Source organism: Drosophila kikkawai, chromosome 2L, assembly GCF_030179895.1.
Source record: "Drosophila kikkawai strain 14028-0561.14 chromosome 2L, DkikHiC1v2, whole genome shotgun sequence".
Lineage (NCBI taxonomy): Eukaryota > Metazoa > Arthropoda > Insecta > Diptera > Drosophilidae > Drosophila > Drosophila kikkawai.
The window spans coordinates 5,275,308-5,294,370 of NC_091728.1; the positions used below are offsets into that span (position 1 = coordinate 5,275,308).

At 44.1% G+C, this 19,063-nt stretch overlaps 4 protein-coding genes across 11 annotated transcripts in view; 2 read left to right on the plus strand and 2 right to left on the minus strand.

Moving 5' to 3' along the window:
* Positions 1–25: 25 nt before the first annotated feature.
* Eogt (EGF-domain O-GlcNAc transferase) lies at positions 26–2,045 on the minus strand. The gene is made up of 3 exons (XM_017168617.3): positions 816–2,045; positions 550–761; positions 26–491 (listed from the first exon to the last, which is right to left on the minus strand). Exons 1-3 carry the CDS (start codon positions 1,800–1,802, stop codon positions 101–103), a joined length of 1,590 nt encoding a protein of 529 aa, XP_017024106.1. The 5' UTR covers positions 1,803–2,045; the 3' UTR covers positions 26–100.
* A 411-nt stretch (positions 2,046–2,456) lies between these two features.
* On the plus strand, positions 2,457–8,802 carry LOC108075907 (probable phosphorylase b kinase regulatory subunit beta). 3 transcript variants are annotated; one of them, XM_017168528.3, is made up of 11 exons: positions 2,470–2,643; positions 2,706–2,857; positions 3,089–3,441; positions 3,502–3,849; positions 3,906–4,454; positions 5,538–5,552; positions 6,469–6,573; positions 6,630–7,202; positions 7,269–7,885; positions 7,944–8,216; positions 8,295–8,802. In XM_017168528.3, exons 1-11 carry the CDS (start codon positions 2,624–2,626, stop codon positions 8,584–8,586), a joined length of 3,297 nt encoding a protein of 1,098 aa, XP_017024017.1. In that variant the 5' UTR covers positions 2,470–2,623; the 3' UTR covers positions 8,587–8,802. The 3 variants fall into 3 exon arrangements, with proteins under 3 accessions (XP_070145207.1, XP_017024017.1, XP_017024019.1); XM_017168530.3 differs by lacking the exon at positions 5,538–5,552 and having other exon boundaries at positions 2,471–2,643; XM_070289106.1 differs by lacking the exons at positions 5,538–5,552; positions 6,469–6,573; positions 6,630–7,202; ... (1 more) ...; positions 7,944–8,216; positions 8,295–8,802 and adding an exon at positions 5,027–5,286 and having other exon boundaries at positions 2,457–2,643.
* Positions 8,803–8,908: 106 nt separating this feature from the next.
* LOC108075908 (uncharacterized) lies at positions 8,909–9,488 on the plus strand. Its single transcript, XM_017168531.3, has one exon. It carries the CDS (start codon positions 9,018–9,020, stop codon positions 9,396–9,398), a length of 381 nt encoding a protein of 126 aa, XP_017024020.1. The 5' UTR covers positions 8,909–9,017; the 3' UTR covers positions 9,399–9,488.
* A 1,082-nt stretch (positions 9,489–10,570) lies between these two features.
* The window catches only part of Piezo (piezo type mechanosensitive ion channel component), a 30,841-nt gene continuing 22,348 nt past the window's right edge, over positions 10,571–19,063 (minus strand). For 4 of the 6 annotated variants that reach the window (XM_017168426.3, XM_017168425.3, XM_070283377.1 and 1 more), the window contains 13 exons: positions 18,836–18,981; positions 17,661–18,053; positions 17,510–17,586; positions 16,829–17,086; positions 16,082–16,117; positions 14,738–14,876; positions 14,316–14,677; positions 14,100–14,249; positions 13,883–14,027; positions 12,822–13,755; positions 12,183–12,711; positions 11,985–12,126; positions 10,571–11,917 (listed from right to left, as the gene is read on the minus strand). In XM_017168426.3, the coding sequence (XP_017023915.1) occupies positions 11,729–11,917; positions 11,985–12,126; positions 12,183–12,711; positions 12,822–13,755; positions 13,883–14,027; positions 14,100–14,249; positions 14,316–14,677; positions 14,738–14,876; positions 16,082–16,117; positions 16,829–17,086; positions 17,510–17,586; positions 17,661–18,053; positions 18,836–18,981 (3,500 nt within the window). In that variant the 3' untranslated portion in view covers positions 10,571–11,728. Of the gene's footprint in view, positions 11,918–11,984; positions 12,127–12,182; positions 12,712–12,821; positions 13,756–13,882; positions 14,028–14,099; positions 14,250–14,315; positions 14,678–14,737; positions 14,877–15,632; positions 15,798–16,081; positions 16,118–16,828; positions 17,087–17,509; positions 17,587–17,660; positions 18,054–18,372; positions 18,616–18,835; positions 18,982–19,063 lie in introns of all 6 variants that reach the window. The other 2 variants (XM_070283395.1, XM_070283388.1) reach the window with 2 other exon arrangements.

Consider the following 19,063-nt stretch of genomic DNA (forward strand, 5'->3'; position numbering starts at 1 on the left):
TAACAAAAAAAAAAATAAAAGAAAGTTACTTTTAATAATACCAATTTATTTTGGATGTGGCAAAATAAATGCATTTAATCACAATTAGGGCAAGTTACTACTACAGTTCGTTGTGCTGCGGTTTTATGGATGGATTTTGGGGCTTCTCCTGGGGGAATTCATTGTGGGATCGAATTTCCTTAGCTGCCTCAGCGACGAGATGTACGAATTCCTCCACATCGAAGCTATAGTTGGTGAACTTGGCGTGTGCCCCGCCCTCAGGATGATGACCCTCGTCCTGCGGATGGACCAAATCCTGCTGCTCCCAGGTGCGGTATCGTACGCCGCGCAGCCGGGCCAAGTCCTTGTAGCAATTGGGATCCTCGCAGTTGTACAGCTCAAAAATGCAGGCCCAGTTGGGCAGGAAGAGCAAATGAGTCAGACCAGCGCCATGCATGCCTATGAGTATGTCCGTGTTCCGGGTTATAGCCAACTGATCGGTGAAAGAGAGCCTACAAGAGAATACACTTTTTGCTAAAGTAAGAAAATTAAATACAATAACTGAATTACCTCTCGTAGGAAACGCGCTGCACGGAGTAGCCTTCGTCATCCTCCAGACGAGCCAGCAGCTCTCCTTCGTTGAGCACTTGCCGGTACTTCGTGCGGCGCGATAGATAAGTAATGCGGACTTTACGTTGCGGTGGCTTATAGGGAATCTGGAGGCGATGCAGTATAAACTCCGAGAAGGCGCGGAAGAGTCCACTATTCGAGCAGCCTTGGATCTGCAATAAAGTCTTAATGAGTTAAAAATTTAAAGCCCATCTTCCCTCACTTACTATGGGCGTATTGTAAAACAATCCAAAGATCATCCTGGGTAGCAGCGGAAGCACCACATTCTTGAAGCACACCCTTTTGCCCTCCACATCGCTCAGTGTCCACACCGGTCTCTGCGAGAACGCCTTGAACGTGTCCTTAAACGGTGAATCATATGGATAGGTTTCCCAAATAAGGATCTGTACGTCGGTGTTAAAGGCCGCTGGATGCGATTGGTTCACAAAGAGTGAGGCGTACAAGTTGAAAAAGTCACAGAAGTGATGGTACATGTTGTACGTGGCATCGATTTTCATAATAAAAGTGGGCGTATTCACCACGAGATCACAGAGCCCGCTCTCTAGTATCGGATGAGGTAAGACGTCTAGGTTGCGCAGCTCTGGCCCCCAGGATTGCAGTGCTGATCCTATGTGATCCATTTCACCAGCGAGCCTGGTGCGATTCAATTGGCAGTGGCCCAGCAGTTGACCCGGTTTGAGGACGTCCATATGGTAGCGAATGCGTTCCTCCCGCTTCACCAGATCCCTGAAGTCGAAGAGGAGATTCCTGCCGCGACAGAAACGTAGGTAGTGGGTGCACTCCAGCGAGGAGTCGCCCAAATAGGTGGGCACGCACTGCGGCGCCAGCTCCGACAACTGCTCCTGGATGTAGCCGAAGTCCGCCTGCTGGTAGAAGGTCTTAACCTGGGCCTCCTTGCTCCTTGCCCAGCCAGTGTGGTCTCCAGGGCACTGGGGCGTCTGGAAGCGGCCATCCGACGTGCAATCACGTTCGTGGCCCCAGCAAGCCGATGAGATTGTGGCCTTGCCAGTGAGATTCGACGGCAGCTGCTGCTTCAGCTTGGGAAACGTGTTTAGGTAGCGGATAAGGTGCTCGGACGGTAGGTTGGGCAAGGTCAACTCGCCCCCCAGGTGCTTGGCATCTTCTGGTTGGTGAGCTTGGCTCGGGGACAGGGACAGCAGAATCCCCGTGAGTATTAGCAGGATTGGCTGCATTTCAGTCGTGTTATTTTTAAGTACTTCGTTGCAATAGGCGATTTTCCCGGCGATTTCTCACGCTTTCACAGCCGCAGCAAGCGCAGCATCTTCGGGTGCATTTCACGGCCAGCGATGATGATGATCTCACCTGGCCTTAAGCGGCAGAGAGATGATTATGAGCGGAGTTAATGGTAATTGTCCATGTTAATTGTTCGCGAAGAACGCCGGAAAACCTGTCTCGGGCAGTGTGACCAAGTCCACCTGTCGTAGAAAAAGAAACGACCTGTTCCAACAAGCACAAGTACAGTGACCTATCTAATGAGCAGAATATTAGCTTTTTAAATTGTTTTTTAATTTAGAAAGGAAATTGTTCATTTTAAGCCATCTTCAAAGAATTATTGAAATAAATTATCTGTTCCATATTATAAAATAAATCATATTGTTTTACAGCATTCTTTATTTTTTCACTGTTTTGGAGAGAACACTGTATAGCTCCAAGTATATAAAAATACTGACATGTTAGTATATTTTAATGTTGCGACATTATCTGTCCCTGCTTTTTTCGTGAGTTGAGCGTAAAAACACTTCAATACTAATTATTATTTTATATTAAAAAAAAAACGTAATAATTGTATGTCTTATGTCAAGTTTTTTCTCCATTTGATGTTATTTCAACATAACTTTGAACTGCGCGCTCACTTCACGAAGCTTTGGCCATTTTCGTCGTCTTTTCTGGCCACACTTCGCTGCAGAAAACAGCTGTTGCAAGCATTTGACTTTTTTTTGACTTTGGTACACTTTTCGCTGGGCGCAAAACTAAAGCGCAGAAAGAGTTAGCAATGCGGAATGTGCCGAAATCGTAAGTGGACAAATATTAAAGCCAGCACACAAATCAGCAGGTAATCTTTGTCCCTCTGCCAGTCTCGGTCTCTCGGTCACAACACCAGGCGGCAGTTCCGGGGCCCCGGACAGCGGTCGCCACAACAGCTTGGAGGATATCAATCTGGACCAGTTCCTGAAGACATCCAACTACGAGGACACTGTGAAGCAGCTGGACATCTACTATGGCATCGGTGAGGATGGGGAAGGATCGTGTTGGGGGCTTTATATAACCTTGGCGGCCAATTGGGCACCAATTAAACGCTGTGGCGTCTGTCTATTAATAATCATCGCGAAATGTCGACGCCCGACGCTTGCGCTTGATTGTAAACAGAATCGTCTGTTTATTTGCATTGGCAATCGACACATTTTATTCACTGTGCGATAACCGCCAATTATAACACTTTCCCCCCAATCCCACACAGTCAAGCGTCAATTGCTGCGCTACCAGAGCCCCATTACTGGACTGTTCCCGGTGATGAGTACCGACCAGGTAGTGGGATCGGTGCGTGACAGTGTCTATTGTGCGTCCGCCGTGTGGAGCTTGTATCAGGCCTACCGGCGCATCGACGATGACCGCGGCAAATCCTATGAGCTGGGTCAGAGCACGGTCAAGTGCATGCGCGGCATCCTGGAGTGCTGGGTGAAGCAGGCGTCGCGAGTGGAGCTCTTCAAGCAGCGGCAGTCCAACCAGCACGCCCTCCACAGCAAGTTCCAGCTGCACACCGGCGAGAAGATCTATCCGGATGAGTTTTACAACCATCTGCAAATCGACTGCGTAAGCTAAAACTGATTTTTGTTCAGAAAGAGTCAAGATTTAAATAGTTTCCTCCCTTAGGTATCTCTCTATCTGCTGTTCCTTGTCCAGATGATAACCTCTGGCCTGCAGATCATATACACCCACGACGAGGTGGCCTTTGTCCAGAACCTGGTATACTATGTGGAGCGTGCGTATCGAACGCCGGACTTTGGCATGTGGGAGCGCGGATCCAAGTACAACAATGGCACCCCCGAGATTCACGCCTCTTCTATTGGCATGGCCAAGTCCGCCTTGGAGGCCATCAACGGCTGCAACTTGTTCGGCGAGAAGGGAGCCTCGTGGAGCGTGGTTTATGTGGACATTGATGCCCACAACCGCAACCGCAGTATTTTTGAGACCATGCTGCCCAGAGAGTCAAGCTCAAAGGTTAGTGAACTAGAGTTTTTCTTGAAAATTGAGATGATGATGAGTCTTCTCTTCAGGGCGTGGATGCCTCACTGCTGCTGACACTCTCCTTTCCGGCGTTTGCCTCCCACGAGGACCGATTGGTGGAGCAGACCAAACAAAATGTTGTGAATCGTTTGCGCAGCAAAATGGGATTCAAACGCTTCACCCGCGACGGTTTCCTTAGCAAAAACGAGGACAAAACCCGGCGCTACTATCACTCTGGGGAGCTGAAGGAATTCGAAGGTCTGGAATGCGAATGGCCGCTCTTTTTCATAGCCATGATCATCGATGGCGTCTTCAAGAATAACAACGAACAGATCGAGGAGTTCCAGAACGATCTACGTCGTTGTTTACGCACTGATGCCAATGGAGATCCGGTGGTGACCATGTACTATGCCCCGGACGGAGAAGGTTCTTACATGCGGGCCCCCTCGCAATCGCTGTTCCTCTGGGGTCAATCTTTCTTCATCATTGCCCAGCTGCTAACCGCCGGCCTGCTGCACATCAACGAATTGGATCCTATTCGCCGTTACTTGCCAAGCTATAATCGTCCCAGGAGGGCGGGTCGCTATTCAGCTTTCCAGGTGAGTTGGTTTCCCAAGATACAAAGGGTTTAAGGCGCTATGAAATGAAAAATTGTATTTAAACTTAAATTCGAAGAAGAGGCTCAGCAAATTGAAGTAATTTTAGGGAAAAAAAACTCTAGCTTAAGGGATGGATAAATTGATATCTTAAGAATATTTTGTCAAAGTTTTACATCAATCATAGACGAAGTTGGGCGTAGTTGAGGTCTTTTGGTGTTCATTTCATAGCGTCGGGTTTTATGCAAGGGTTTTCAACTCAACAAATTGGGGGGACTTCCCTGCTGATGCCGCTGCTGCCGCTGATGACGATGAGTCTTGTGTGTGTGTGCCGTGTATGTCTGCGTTCGCTCCCAATTGGTATCCCTTATCATAAGTGTTCCCGTGGCTTTGGTACTCTGTTCGTATGGGTTAAGTGAATAATTGGCTCTTGATATTTAATTCTATATACATTCTATTCATTCTCTACTACCAACCACTACTACATACTACTGCTACATGCATCTATCTACCCAAAATGACAAATCAAAACCCCAAAAAACGTTTACATATTAATTGGTTTCGTAACATAACAGGGCAAAGCTATTGACGAAAAACACAAAGTAAGTAGATGTTCTGCTTTACCAACAAAATTATCGATATATGTAAATTCCAAATTATATAGACACTCGAAATTACCCCACTACTCCCATGTGTATATAAATTAAATTATGCTTTTTAGACACAGACACAGCGCACCAAAAAAGATCACTTACTTAGTTAACTTTTTGTGGCTTGGCAAGACACAACACCGCTGATCGAAGAGATATAACTATGACACACACTCTTGACGATCAGTAGACACACACACCTACATTATATAGAAATGATTATTTGCTTATATTCTTAGTGATATTATTATTTCCGTATCCCCCCCCATGTTATTTGTATGTATGTATATAGCAAAAAATTCCTTTTTGGTATCTAAATCAAAAGTTTTCTCTTTACTCTTTTCGGTTTTCTTTCTTTTTTCTATATATACACCTATCAATATACTCTGCATATTTTGTTTAAAAAATTCAACATAAACCTACACGCTCTATATAGGCCAAACCGGGCACTGTAAGTAATTTGGGTTTCTTTACGTGTATGTAGTTATCAGTTGCTAACTCTTAATGTACTTAACCAAAAGGCCATAGAACGATCAAGCTTGATTTGGCTTAAATGTTGTCCTCACAAAGGTGTTAACACTGGGAATGTTGAAATACGAATTGGCCCGGAAATATCCCCAATAACGATCACACCTCCTTCAGTGCAACAAACATCCTTTACTAGAAATGTTTGCTTTAATACCGATAAATGCCGAAAGACAGCAGCCTTGCCTGAGCCCTCTAACAGAACTACCAAATAATCAAATGCCATTGCTAAATATACTACATGTTTTCCTCTGCTAAATAACCGACATTGTGCAAAAAAAAGAAACCACGCATTCCTCTTATATTGGATGACAAGAAGAAGGTAATTAGTGGTCTGGTCTGGGTTTTCTTTTCACCTTATTTAGGGACAAGAATTGGCAATTATAGAGCTAACATAGTATTCCCAAAACAAACGCCAGCAAATGCACTTAGTGTAATGACAAATCTATCCCGGGAAGAATATTGAGACTCCTATGCTAAATTTCTTACATCTTTTCCAAATTCTTTTGTAAGCTATTTCAAAATACTTGTGCTTGTCTTTTATAACCCATGTTTGGCATGTTAATATCTTGAATATTCTTGAGTTTTTCCCCTTTTTGTATTCCTCTAAGATCCCATATTATCTGAACTTATCTGCAAGTATCCTCTTCCCAATCCCCCTCCCACATCCCGTATAATAATTCCACCTTTGTGTGTTTTTGCATTTTGGCATTTGGCTAGTGAAAATTTTCTTGTCATGTGATTAAAATCCAAGAATCTTGAATTGGCCTCTTGCATCCTAACATGTTTAATCCAAGGAGAGAGTTGTACCCCTGCTAATTATGCTTTCCTGATCCTTACAGGGCACTGCCACAGATCTTGTGGTACAGATTGTTCTGATTGCCGAGTCCATGCGACTGCAGGCCATGATGGCCACCTATGGCATTCAAACCCAGACACCACACGAGGTTAGTTGTGGTCGAGAATTTTTGGGAACATTGTAAGAACCCTTTGCCTTCTCCAGGTGGAGCCTGTGCAAATCTGGAGCTCCACGGAGCTCATCAAAGTCTATCAACATTTGGGCGTTAACAACAAGGTTGGCCTGTCCGGTCGTCCTTCGAGACCCGTTGGCTCGCTGGGCACCAGCAAGGTGTACCGCATCTGCGGCATGACCGTCCTTTGCTACCCACTTATCTTCGAGGTCTCCGATTTTTATCTCTACCGGGACATGGCGCTGCTGATCGATGACATCAAGACGGAGCTGCAGTTCGTGGGAAAGTACTGGCGCCTGTCGGGTAGGCCCACGGTGTGCCTTCTCATCCGGGAAGAGCACATGCGGGATCCGCAGTTCAAGGAGATGCTCGACCTGCTGGCCATGCTAAAAAAGGGCTACTGCGACGGCATGAAGGTGCGCATCGGTCGCCTGCAAAATCTAATTAGCAGCTCCTGCATCGAGCATCTGGACTTCATGAACCAGAGCGATCTAACCGACAACGAGAACGCATTCTCGCAGATAAATCACGAGTATATCGGGTACCAGTCGCTGACGGATGTGCCCAAGGCTCTGACCTATGTGGAGGAGAAAGTTTCCGTGGCGGTGAGTAAACTCATCTAACCAAAAGGAGAAAATGTTGCCTACAATAATAATTGAGTTGTACTCCAGCACTTTGATAAGCAACCGACGCCGGATATCATAACTGCTTTGCGGAACACCGATTCCATTTACTGTCTGTGCCAACTGTGGGGCATTCTACTCAACCGCGAGGGTCCACACTTCGAGGTGAATGGCCTAAACGTAAACACGGCTCTGACGCAGCTCTACCATCGCGCTGGGTCCCTGCGCTACTGGCGTGCCGTCCGCTACTGCTCCTCGCTGCTCCATCACATTGTGGACTCCATCAGTCCATTTATTACCACGGTACTGGTAAATGGCAAGGAACTCACAGTGGGCATCATTGGGCAGAAGGAGACGGTCTTTGACAAGCCCATGACTCCGGCAGAGATCCAGAATGTGATGTACACGAGTGTGCAGCCCTACGACGTCATCCAGGCAGTGCTACAGCAGGAAGTGGTTCTATATTGCGGTCGCCTGATAGCCACCAATCCATCCATGTTCCGAGGCATACTGAAAATTCGCATTGGCTGGGTCCTGGAGGCCATGAGGATCTATCTGCAGATCTCGGGACAGCAAAGCATTGACGTGGACAATCTTTCGCCCTTCCAGGTCCGCATTCTTTTGCAGAAAGTTCTAACCGTCAGCGAGTGGGCGACAGAGGAGAAGTATAATAAAATTCGTATATTATTTTTCGATTTTACACATAATTTTTTTTCAAAACAGACTCACTACCTTGCAACGGCGCCAGCTGGAGGGCTGTCTGTGCCGAGTGCCCAAACACTTTTACAACAAAATCTGGGAGATTCTCCAGCGTACTCCACAGGGAATTTTGACCCAGGGCCATCACCTGCCTGCCACGCCCACATTGACCAACATGAGCCGTGGCGAGTTGACCTTTAATCTGCTGGTCGAGGAGACGCTGATTTGCATTGACCGTCCGGAGAGGCGTCAGATAACTGTGGAACTGCTGTGCATAGTGGCCACCATTCTTAATCGGTAAGAGATTAATATTTATATAATTATAATTATAATTATAATATATATTTATATTTAATTTACTTTATTTATTTCCAGCAATCCTGAGCTGCACTTTAAGCAAGCCCTTGACTTGGACGGCATTTTGGCAGAGGCCTTCGCCATGTACTGCAAGGACAACAATATACAGCACCAGCCGCAGCCACAGCCGCAGCAGACCAAGAACGAGGATCTCAAGGCATTCTACTCACTGCCCTATTCGGAGACCACTGGCTATTTGGCACGCGCCGCCGTCAACAAGGTTCTGCAGGGCGGCATTTTCTCCACCTCCGAGGAGGATGTCCAGCTCGATGGCGATCATTTGCACGACGACAACTGCAAGGTGTCTTAAGCGAAGGAGGATGGATTAAAAGCTTATGTACATAGCACAGTTTGGCATATCTTCGTGACAATGACCCCACCACAACCACTAGCTCGAATTTTGTGGCTATTTTATTGTGTTATTCTTATTTAACTTTCGTCTCTCTCTTTCTCTTTGTGTCCTTTGCTCGCTTAGTTCTTAATTAAATGTTATGTATATTTTGTTGCAATAATCGAAGGTGTTGCATGTGCCGAGTGTTTGATTAGTTAATAGGTCAATAGCATCGCGGGGGTTGGAAACCAAAGCAAACTAAGCGAGCCCTAACCTTGCCTAATGCAAGCCGTATCGATTGCCAGCACTTATGTCACCCTTGCCCTCGTTGGCTATAAAAGCTCTTGGCCATTTCTCTACTCGGTTTACTTGACCAACAGTCGTCGTCGTCGTCGCACTTGAACAACAACATGCGGGCTCCCGAGTGGATGACCAATGAGATGGCGCGCCTTACCTCCCGATTGGAACGCTACAAGCCAGCGGGCAGTGGCTACAACCGCATCCAATCTATTCGCCTGTCCAAGAGCGTTATGCAGATGCTGAACAATCCGATGCCTGTTGCCTCTGCTGCTAACGCGGCCAATCCTACCACCGTGCGAACGCATCAGCAGGAGAGCTCCTTCGCAACGCCGCACCGACGGCGTGGTGTCCTCAGTCGCAGCGAATCGCAGTGGGAGGAGGTGTATCCTGTCGTAAATATAAGCCGTCAGCAAAGCAGCGAGAGTGCCTGCAGTGGAGATAGTGAATTGCAGTTCACCCACTATCGGAATTGTGCCACGCGGATTCCGTGAATAATTATATATGGGAATTATTATTTTATTTTGCAATATTTGTGAATTTATGTGTTAAGTAACTAATAAACCAAGAAAACAAATCTCAAACCTTGATTTTTCCTGTGGGGTTTTAAGGCTTCAAGTTTTACATCGATCATAGCAAGCTTAAGAGTTTAACCAAAGACAATAGAGTCATAGCCTCATATTGCAAAACGAATTTATGGTCGTGAGGCATCTTGTTAACTCTATTGTCTTTGGTTCAACAAATGCCGAATTTCGACTACAAATTTAAGTTATTTGAATACCTGTGGAAATAATTAAAGAAGTTATGTGCCAAATTTCGATTAGTTATAGTAGGTTTTGAGTCATGAGCTCTATATTTAACAAGAACGAAAGCTAACTTTGGCCAGCCATTGTTTGTATACCCTTGCAGGTAACAATTAAAATATATCATAACTAAGCCAAAAATGCATTAATTTCGATTCGGAAAGCAGTTTTGTGTTAGTTTTTATTATCTAAAAAAAACTGCATACCAAATTTAAAATTTTAAGAAATCAAAATTTTTGGCCATTTTTGCAAATTTTAATGATGTAACCCCTTATCAAATTTCGCAAAAATGGGCAAAAAATCGATTTCTTCCGGACATGTCTAGAAAGATTCGTATGTTAATGCTGATCAAGAATATATATGGTTTATGGGGTCGGAAATGATTCCTTGACTTAGAAAAATATTATTTTGTATTATAAAATCTGATTTTTTTATATTAACACAAAGGTGGTGTACAGGCCAATGATGCTGCAAGAATACATATATTTTTTAAAATTAAAAATATCATAACTCGGCCAAAAGAGCATTAATTTTAAATCGGAAAACTGTTCTGTGCAAGATTTTCTACAATTAATAAATCTGCATACTTCATTTAAAAATTTTGAAAATTAAATTTTTTATCAAAATCAAAAATTTTAATGATGTAACCCCTTATAAAATTTTGCAAAAATGGCCAAAAAATCGATTTCTTCCGGACACATCTAGAAAGATTCCCCTGTTGATGCTGATCAAGAATATATATACTTTATAGGGTCGGAAACGTCTCCTTCACTGCGTTGCAAACTTCTGACTGAAATTATAATACCCTGCAAGGGTATAAAAATGTAAGCCAAAAAATATCCTTTAGTAAAAGGCATTAAAAATTGTATTACAATCAATTTCGGCATTTTATTTGAATTCGTATGTAAGTTCCACGTAGTTAAGCTTATTATTGAAAATTAAACGCTAAAAAATAGGTACAATCTATAGGTATATATATACTTTTTAGGTTTTTCGTTTCTTTGTATAAAAATTCATTTGTTTATAATTTGATTTTTACATTTGTTGTGTTAATTCGTTTCGATATACATGTATAAAATAGCACATAAAGATTGGTAAGTTTTGGGAGATTGCCTATGGGAGATATTTGTGTTCAAAGCCTACGCTCAGAGAAGCATTAACAATTGAAATTTTGATATGAATTCGCCTAGATAATGTTCGCTTAAGCAAATGATATTTGCATTCAATACAAAAATATGTCTCGCGATGATATGCCTATAACTAAAGTCAACGCACGATCTAGAGATTTATAACAAACAGTTTAACATATACAATAATATCCTTAATCAGTTTTGTAAAGGGCACACACAGGCAAATATCATAGAAATCTATGCGCGACTCGAAGCAGTTTTGATTAATATTATTACATGATATTATTCGCTCGTATAAATACAAAACATTGATTACCTAAGGTGTTATTATTTACTGCGGATGCTTCAATTTGGGTTAGTTAAATATTTAAGGTTTTTTGTAAAATGCTAATTTCCCTGAATATGAGTTTTCATCATCATCATCATTATTATTATTATTAGTTTTTCCATCTTAAATAATAGCTTAATTCGATTATTTGCTTTCGTTAGGCAATTACATGTACAATTCACTAGTATTTTCATTTGTTTAAACTAACAAACAGCAACACTTTTCGCTTACTTAGGTCTAAATACTTCGACGCTTACGGACTAGCCACACGTACGTACATAATAAATGTATGCAAAATAGTTTGTGTACAGTATTATCTGACTCTTGCGGTTTCATCATCACACACCGGGCAGTACTTTTGACAAAAAATCGAACGAACGGTGTAAACTGTATAAATATGAGTGATGTGTTTGCTTTGTGTGTTTGATTTGTTGTGTTGTGTTCTCTTCTCCGACGTACGTATAAAAATGTTTACAAAAAGACTATGAAACCTACGACAACGCAATACGTACTAAATACGTAAACGAATTCTACCTTATCTAAGTGCCTAGGTTAGCCCTATGTTATTGTGGTTGCAGCTGCTCGGGCCGGCGCACACTCATCCGGCTGGGTATTGAGTCGGTGTCGCCGTCATCGTCCACATACTCCTCCTTGGGACGGGTCCACTTGATCAGCGTCTCGGGCGATCGGTACAGGAAGAGTAATTTGGCAAACAGATCCTCCTCAAGGGCGAATTCCAGGGCCTCGCGTACCTAAAATTAAAGGAAAGAAAATCAAATTATATTTATTTTGATTTTTTTATCAATTAAAATATCTGACCAAGTAAATATCCAGGCACAGTTGCAGTACCCTATCCACGTAGGGCAGATCCTCGAACATGATCTTTCGATTCTGTCCGCCGATGAAGGACTTCATGAAGCGCGAGGCCAATAACACAAAGGTGGTGTACAGGCCAATGATGCTGCAAGAATACATATTTAATGTATATTCTCCTGTAAACAACAAAAAACCACTTACCCTCCCGCTGTAAGGAAGCTAAACGTCGATGGGAACTTCTTGTCGTTGAACGTGTACATCACTATTCCCGATGTGCAGTTGCTGTAGGCAAACTTGGACAGCGTTTCGTTGTAGAAGGTGTCGTTGCAAAAGTCCCGGATCTCCCACCACAAGCCATTGGTTTCGTTGTCCCGATGCATTTTGATGACCAGTGGTCGGTAGTCCTGATGCTTTTCACTCAGCACACTGACCACAGCCGCATCGCCCGAGTTGAGAACCTTGATGAACTTCGGGATCATGGCGGGCAGCACGACAACTTCTTCGGCCACGGGAGTGGCCACAATGGTGCTATTGTCTGTGATGTTACTATTGCTGACGCTGATGACTGGATCCTGGTCATGATTCTCGCTGAGCATGTGGATGAGCGCAGCGCGGCCCTCAAAGGATTCGTCCAGTGAAATTGCATGCTCATCGCCCACATTCTCTTTAAGTCCCTTGGCCGGTGCCTTACGCGTTAGGGAGTAGGAGAAGCGGGCCTTAAGAGTGTGATCTAAAATGCAAGATATTTGTTTAAATATTTCTATAATGTCCAATGCTATACTAGTTATAATGTTTTCCCTCAAAAAGTATGGTATTTGTACAGCTTATTTAAAAACTTACTGTTTCGCAAATCATTGAGCAACCGCTGCCTATCCGGCGGTGCTATATTCCAAAGGGATGGCGAGTTGCCAGCCAGCTTAACCGCCGCCACATCCGTTGCATCGTAGCCAGTGATGAAGGTCAGAGCCTGTTTGTCCTTAATGTATGCGTTTGTCATCTGAGAGTACATCTCGGGATTTATCTCGAAAATGCTGTCGTAGTTATTCGTGGTGTAGATAGGATCGTAGGGTCCAATTCTAATGGATAGAGACACCTGGAAGGGCACATTCGAGGTGCCCACGGCATTGCCCAGGGCAAAGAGGCACAGCGGTCCCCAAATGCAAATCACAATCAGGAGAACGATTGTGCCGCCCATCAGGAGTTTGGACAGCGAGGCCTTCTTCTGGGCCCTCATGGCCGGAAAGTCGGTCTCTGACTGCCTGGTGCACCGTATCAGATAGATGTTCGAGAAGATGTCCTCCATCTTCAGCCAGTCGAATATGGTCATGGTGCTGTCGATGCATACCCAGTCCAGAATGGTGCGCAGCTCGTACAGGAACGGAATCTGCATGTACACCTTGAACGCAATCATGTTGACCATGGAGAATCCCTTCGTGAAGAAGTTGCCCAGAATGCGCTTGGGGTAGCCGGATTTGATTTGGTAGGAACTCAGCAGCATGTAGAAGCACTTGATCACGTAGAAAATGATGGGCGGTGCCAGGGAGTTGAATGTTCGCTCCGTGACAGCTGGCACCACGAAGAACATCCAGATGTGTATGCCGATCACCGAGAAGAAGTGGAATATTATTTTGTTCACCAAGGCCTTCCGCAAGTACAGAGCTCGGTCTATGACGATGAGCAGGAACTGAACCAGCAACATGATGAGGAAGGGTATGGGCACTTTGTTCTCCGCCAAATAGGTCTGGACACCCTCATCGCTTTCCGTTTGTTGAGTCTGTTTTAAAGAAATTTATATAATTTATAATTTACTATTTCATAATAAACTTTCACAGTATATTCTATAAATAATAAACTATTTTTTAGCTAAGCAATTTTGGTTTCAAGGCTCTAACTCTACTTACTCCGAATGCCGTGAAGCCAAAGAGCAGCACAAAGAAGTTGACGAAATCGCAGAGGAACATCAGGGCATAGACATCTGTGGCAAGGCGGGATTTGTGCACCAGACTGAAGAAGAACTTGTGCAGCGAGGAGGTGTACTTGGTCCGTCTGTGATGCAATATTTTAGTGTCAGGCACAAATAAAGAATAAACTGGAACAGGGAATTCTCTAGATACGTACTCTAGCTGATTGATGCCTGATTTGCTGTACTCTGGCGATCCTGGCAAGGAAGCCTGACTAACTTGCAGGCTCATTTTCTGGGCGGCAGCCTCGTCGTTCAGCTGGCGCGAGTCGGGCTGCGATAGATTGTCGCTATCATCGCGATCATCACTTATAGAATAAGAACATTTTGTTAAGGAAAATATATTTATATTGCCAAGAACTCTACAAACTTACATGCTAGCGGTGGGTCTGGTGAACTGGTTATCCGTATCCTTGTAGCCAGATTTCCACAGGCCCTGCGATTTGAGCAGGTATCGGTGCAGGAAGAGTACCAGCAGCAGAATCAAATCATAAATCGCATAGTGGGTCTTCATCTCCACGCCGAAGATCTTGGCTGGTGTCAGGGGCTGATTGGGCAGGTTGTGATAGTTGGCCCAGATCAGCTTGAACTGGAAAATGCACTTGATCAGCACGATGGCCTGGGTATAGGCAATCAGGGTGACCCAGAATGTCTTTGTGGGACGTGGCAGGGACAAGGTGCCCCACAAAAAGACCATAATGGGTAGGGGTAGCGAGATGAGACTGGCATTGACCACCTGGAAAAGGGGAAGATGGTCAAGAACACTCTTAGATTTATTACTTAACCGTAATTTTACCTGATTAATAAACACCACTATGTAGCAAATGAGATCCGTGTTGGCCAGCAAGGCGTACCAGGACGAGATCAGCACCTCGACAATGATGTGGTGATCCCGCTGGGCAAAGTTCTCCTCCTCCAGGTTGAATTCCCCAGCGCTGGAAGGTCGCCAAAAAAGAATTAGTTCAGAAAGCTCTCTATCTTTCTTCATGAAATCTATATCAACTGGACATGCTCGGTGCTCTGTGTTCTTAGGAATATGTGTGCGCTGCATGCTCCACAAGTCTACATGCGCCAGTGCATCAGTGTGGAACTCTAAGCTAGGGTTAATCGAAGCCACACAACGGATACATACTAGCAAAGAACGCATAGAGATAGGTTTAAATCATAGCAGCGAATACAACTTATTGGAGGAGGCAGAAATACGAACACGAAATACAGAATACAGAAGTACATAGATGCAGAGTTACAGTTACCAAAATAAACAGAAGGTAGAGACAGACAGAGAGAGGTTCATGGTTGGTAGATGTTAGAGTGTTCTGAGCTTGACCATGACCATGATCATGAGGATGGCTATGGCAATGAGCTTAAAAGATATATACATAAAATACAGATTACGGAGGGTCGATTTAAAAGGAGTTAACCCCTGGGAAATTTCGAGTATATTTATTTTCATTGATTATAGGAATTGCAGAAAATAGACATCGATACTGTATTGATATTACCAAAAGATGGAACATAGGTCCCAAGGTATTATTCCTAATAAATCAACCCACATAAATACAGATAGTTAGAGAGGCGCTTTACAAACACAAACCGAAAGAGACACCAACAGACTTTAATTTAGGCACATCAATTGGCTAGGGGATAGTGAGTGGGAGCACTACGCTTAGTTAGTGGGGCGGGACCAGTACCTGTCCACCTGCTCGTAGGACCAGTGCTTGCTCAACGATCCCGAGCCCCCGCCGCCGGCACTGTGATGATTATGGTAATAATGTGCGCTGCCCCGCTCAATCGAGGGCGCCTTGACGCGGATCTCGGGCAGCCCACAGTCCGATTTTCGACTGAGAATCATCGTGCTATAGGCACGAGTTGCAATAAGATGCCGCAGCGCAGGTGTGATGGGGTGACGGGAGGAGAGAATGGAATGGCGTGAAATGGAAAGTCGGTGTCACAATGCAGATATAGTAGATGTGGTTTACAGTTACATATAGAGAGAGAAATTGCTCAGGTATTAGGAGATCGCAGTAGAGATGTCTTAGAGAGCCGACACCCAGAAGAGATGCCTCGCGTGTTAGTGGCTTTTACTGGTCTCAGTTTTAGTCTTAGATTTTTGTAAATTATGTATATTCGATTTACTTACCCCTTGGCTGGCGGCGATGAATTGATTGATTGTTTTCTAACGAAACCAAAAATATATATTCGGATGGATCGAAATGCGCGCGCAGAAGAATGTGGAATGTAAGAAAAAGAAATTAGTAAGGATCTGTTTTTTGTTCATAGTTTTTGGTTTGATTTTTTGTTTTCATACACATAATAACTCTGATTTAGCTAGCCAAATCGAATGTCAGAATGTTTAATATTGTTTTTACTTTTGAAAATAAATTAAAAAATAAATAGAAGATGTTTAGGAAATGGCAGTAATATTCTTTAGAAGTAGCCAGGCGTTATATTGATATGTTGAAGTTTGACTTGTGTGAGTAGAAAATATAATGGGTAATATTGTTAAGAAATAACTAAGCCTAGACAAAAAGTTGATTAGTTTTAAGAGTGCCTCAATATGTCATTCTGGCCGCACTAGTGTGTGGTTTATATTCTGTGAGGGTTCCGGCAAAGGGCGGACAGAGAAAACAGGTGAGTTTAGCGAGTTAAGTTACTTCTCTTTTTAAAAATTTAAAATTTAATACTTTTCTTCACTTAAGACAAATATAAGCCTGCAGTTCTTCAGGATTAAAAAGCCTCAAAGTTTATATAAATGAATTTAAACGTGTAAACAGTACAGTACAATAGTGACTTAATAATCCGTGATAATGTGCAGAAATAAAATATGATGAAATATGTGAATTTTCCGTATTAGGAAATCCAACGTTTTCGGATGAGTTTCGATTACCTAGAGGCGGTGGCATCGACAGTGTCTACGGGCAGATCGATGATTTCGTCGACAGGGCGATTGTGCTGATGCTGCTGCTGCTGCTGTGGTGTACTGGTTGTTGTTGGTGGTGGCAGTGGTTCGGGTGGTGATAGCGGTGTGGTGGTCGTGTTCGTGTTCAGTGGAGTGCTGGTGTCTGGGTTTTCGATGGCATTCGGTGGCGTAGTGACCACCACCCGCCGCGGTGTGGATGCGGAGGCGGGCGCGGCACTTTCATCGCTTCAACAACAGCAACATCAACATTGAGATCACAACAACAACAACGGTGGTGGTGGTGGTGCGTGGCACAAATGATGGAGGTGAGTTGCAGGTGTATTGTTGGTTTCGAGAGTAGTAGTAATAATGTTGTTGTGGAAGCACAGGAACACGAAACACAAAAGGTAAACGGATATGCAAATAAAAAAAGAGAAAAGAAGAATACCAAAAATAAATAAATATTGAATCAAAATCAAACACAACTTTGAACGAAACAAAATACAAAAATAAAAAATCAACGCTTCGTAACGCGACCAGAACACGCTACTCTAGGGACGCTCTTTGTTTTCCAGTTTCAAAAAAAAAAAAAAACAAATAAAACTTTATTCAAATTTAACGCAAGCGGCGCACACTGGACCCCAAGCTCCAGCCTCGCTTTCTAAATACCTCTCGAGATTGGACTTGAGGAAGTGGAACATGGCAGCGGCACTGGACAGTCCCAGACGATTTAACGAGCTGGATTCCTGAAAAAAAAAAAATAATTAAAGCATTAATTAAGTTTGATTTCGATTTATTTGAAATTAAATTTAAAACCTACCTTGAGGGTCTTCTTCTCGCCTGCCAGGATGCGGTTTACAAAACGATAGTTGCGCGAGAAGCGATTCAGTCTTATGGTCAGCGTGACCAAGAAGCCCTCCAGCAGTCTGATGATGGGATTGGTATCAAAGTCCTCGTCGGAGTCCTTGGCCGTCACCTCGCCGCTGTCGATTTCCATCTTGGACTTGCTATCCGAGGTCTCCTTGGAGGCGGTGGCCTCGCGTCCCCCCAAGCTAGTTGAAGGCACCGGTGGTGGGATCACTGGCAGATCGGCCACATCTCTGGTTGGAGCGGGACTGGCTGAGCTGGATGCCGTAGCCGTGGCCGCGTCGCGTTCCTTGGAAATGCCCTTGCTAGTAGAGGGGAATTCGCCGGGCGGAGCGTCCTTGGATTTCTGTGAAGGACAAGTAACCCAAGGGGTGGTGAGTCAGGATAAAGAAGAAAAATGTGACGAAAACATTTACACCATTTATAACGAAAAGAAAAAACCAAGCTTATACAGTAAATGCATATATTATAAATCTCGCTTGTTGTTGTTGTATTATTTGTACAGTATTTTGCGGTGAGTGCGCGCCCTGCTGCTGCTGCTGCTGGTCGGCAGGTTGAGCCTGGAGCAGGACTCGTGAGCAAATAAGGTGAAATGCGAGAGGGGTGCGCCAATTAAAGAGAATATAACTCTGGTTGCTCACAATCAGCACACAATTCAGACTCACAACCTCGAGCAGCGTCTGGCTGCGACGCCCAAAGTCAAGCGGCTCGGACAGAGTCGAGGTGCGCATGCCAAGATCGCACTCAATCGTATCGTCATCCTCGTCGTCGTCGTCGTTTTCGCTGACCTTCTTCTCCTTCTCATCGTCCAACTTCAGGGCAATGCGAGAGCCCGGCTCAGAGGCATACGAACGTTCGCGCATATAAAAGTGGCGACGATACTCGGCATCATTGAGATCCTTCCACACCTTCGATCACAAGTCGGGCAATTTTTATTTTGATTTGGGGGTTTTTTTTAAATGGGGAATTTACAAGAATTTAATTACGGTTCAAATAGTCATGCAGGAAAGATGGGTTCACATAAAGAAGGCAGAAAATATGGATATACCGATACTGCACTCCCAAGGGCTCATGCAACTGGCCCCTAGAGCTCAGATTAAACCTGAATAAGAACATCTAAGAACTCACATCGTATAGGGTCTTGCGGCGTTGCATCTTCATCTCGCTCTCGGTGATGTTCTCCTCCTCCAGGAAGTCGATTTCGTCGTGTATCAGATCCAGTTCGAACTTATCGTCCATCTCCTCGAACATGTAGTAATCGCCGGCACGCGTAGCTTAAGGGGAACATTAAAGAAGCATTATGAGCAGATGGATCTCGAGACAAATAACACAGCAATTATAGTTGGCGTTTTCAAC

Excerpts from the sequence above, each read along its gene's own strand:
- LOC108075907 (XM_017168528.3), top strand. The coding sequence starts at position 2,624 with ATGCGGAATGTGCCGAAATC. Across the intron at positions 6,574-6,629 it reads AAACCCAGACACCACACGAG|GTGGAGCCTGTGCAAATCTG; the intron begins GTTAGTTGTGGT and ends TGCCTTCTCCAG. Across the intron at positions 7,203-7,268 it reads AGGAGAAAGTTTCCGTGGCG|CACTTTGATAAGCAACCGAC; the intron begins GTGAGTAAACTC and ends GTTGTACTCCAG.
- LOC108075908 (XM_017168531.3), top strand. The coding sequence starts at position 9,018 with ATGCGGGCTCCCGAGTGGATGACCAATGAGATGGCGCGCCTTACCTCC.
- Eogt (XM_017168617.3), bottom strand. The coding sequence starts at position 1,802 with ATGCAGCCAATCCTGCTAATACTCACGGGGATTCTGCTGTCCCTGTCC. Across the intron at positions 762-815 it reads TGTTTTACAATACGCCCATA|ATCCAAGGCTGCTCGAATAG; the intron begins GTAAGTGAGGGA and ends ACTTTATTGCAG. Across the intron at positions 492-549 it reads CAGCGCGTTTCCTACGAGAG|GCTCTCTTTCACCGATCAGT; the intron begins GTAATTCAGTTA and ends ATTCTCTTGTAG.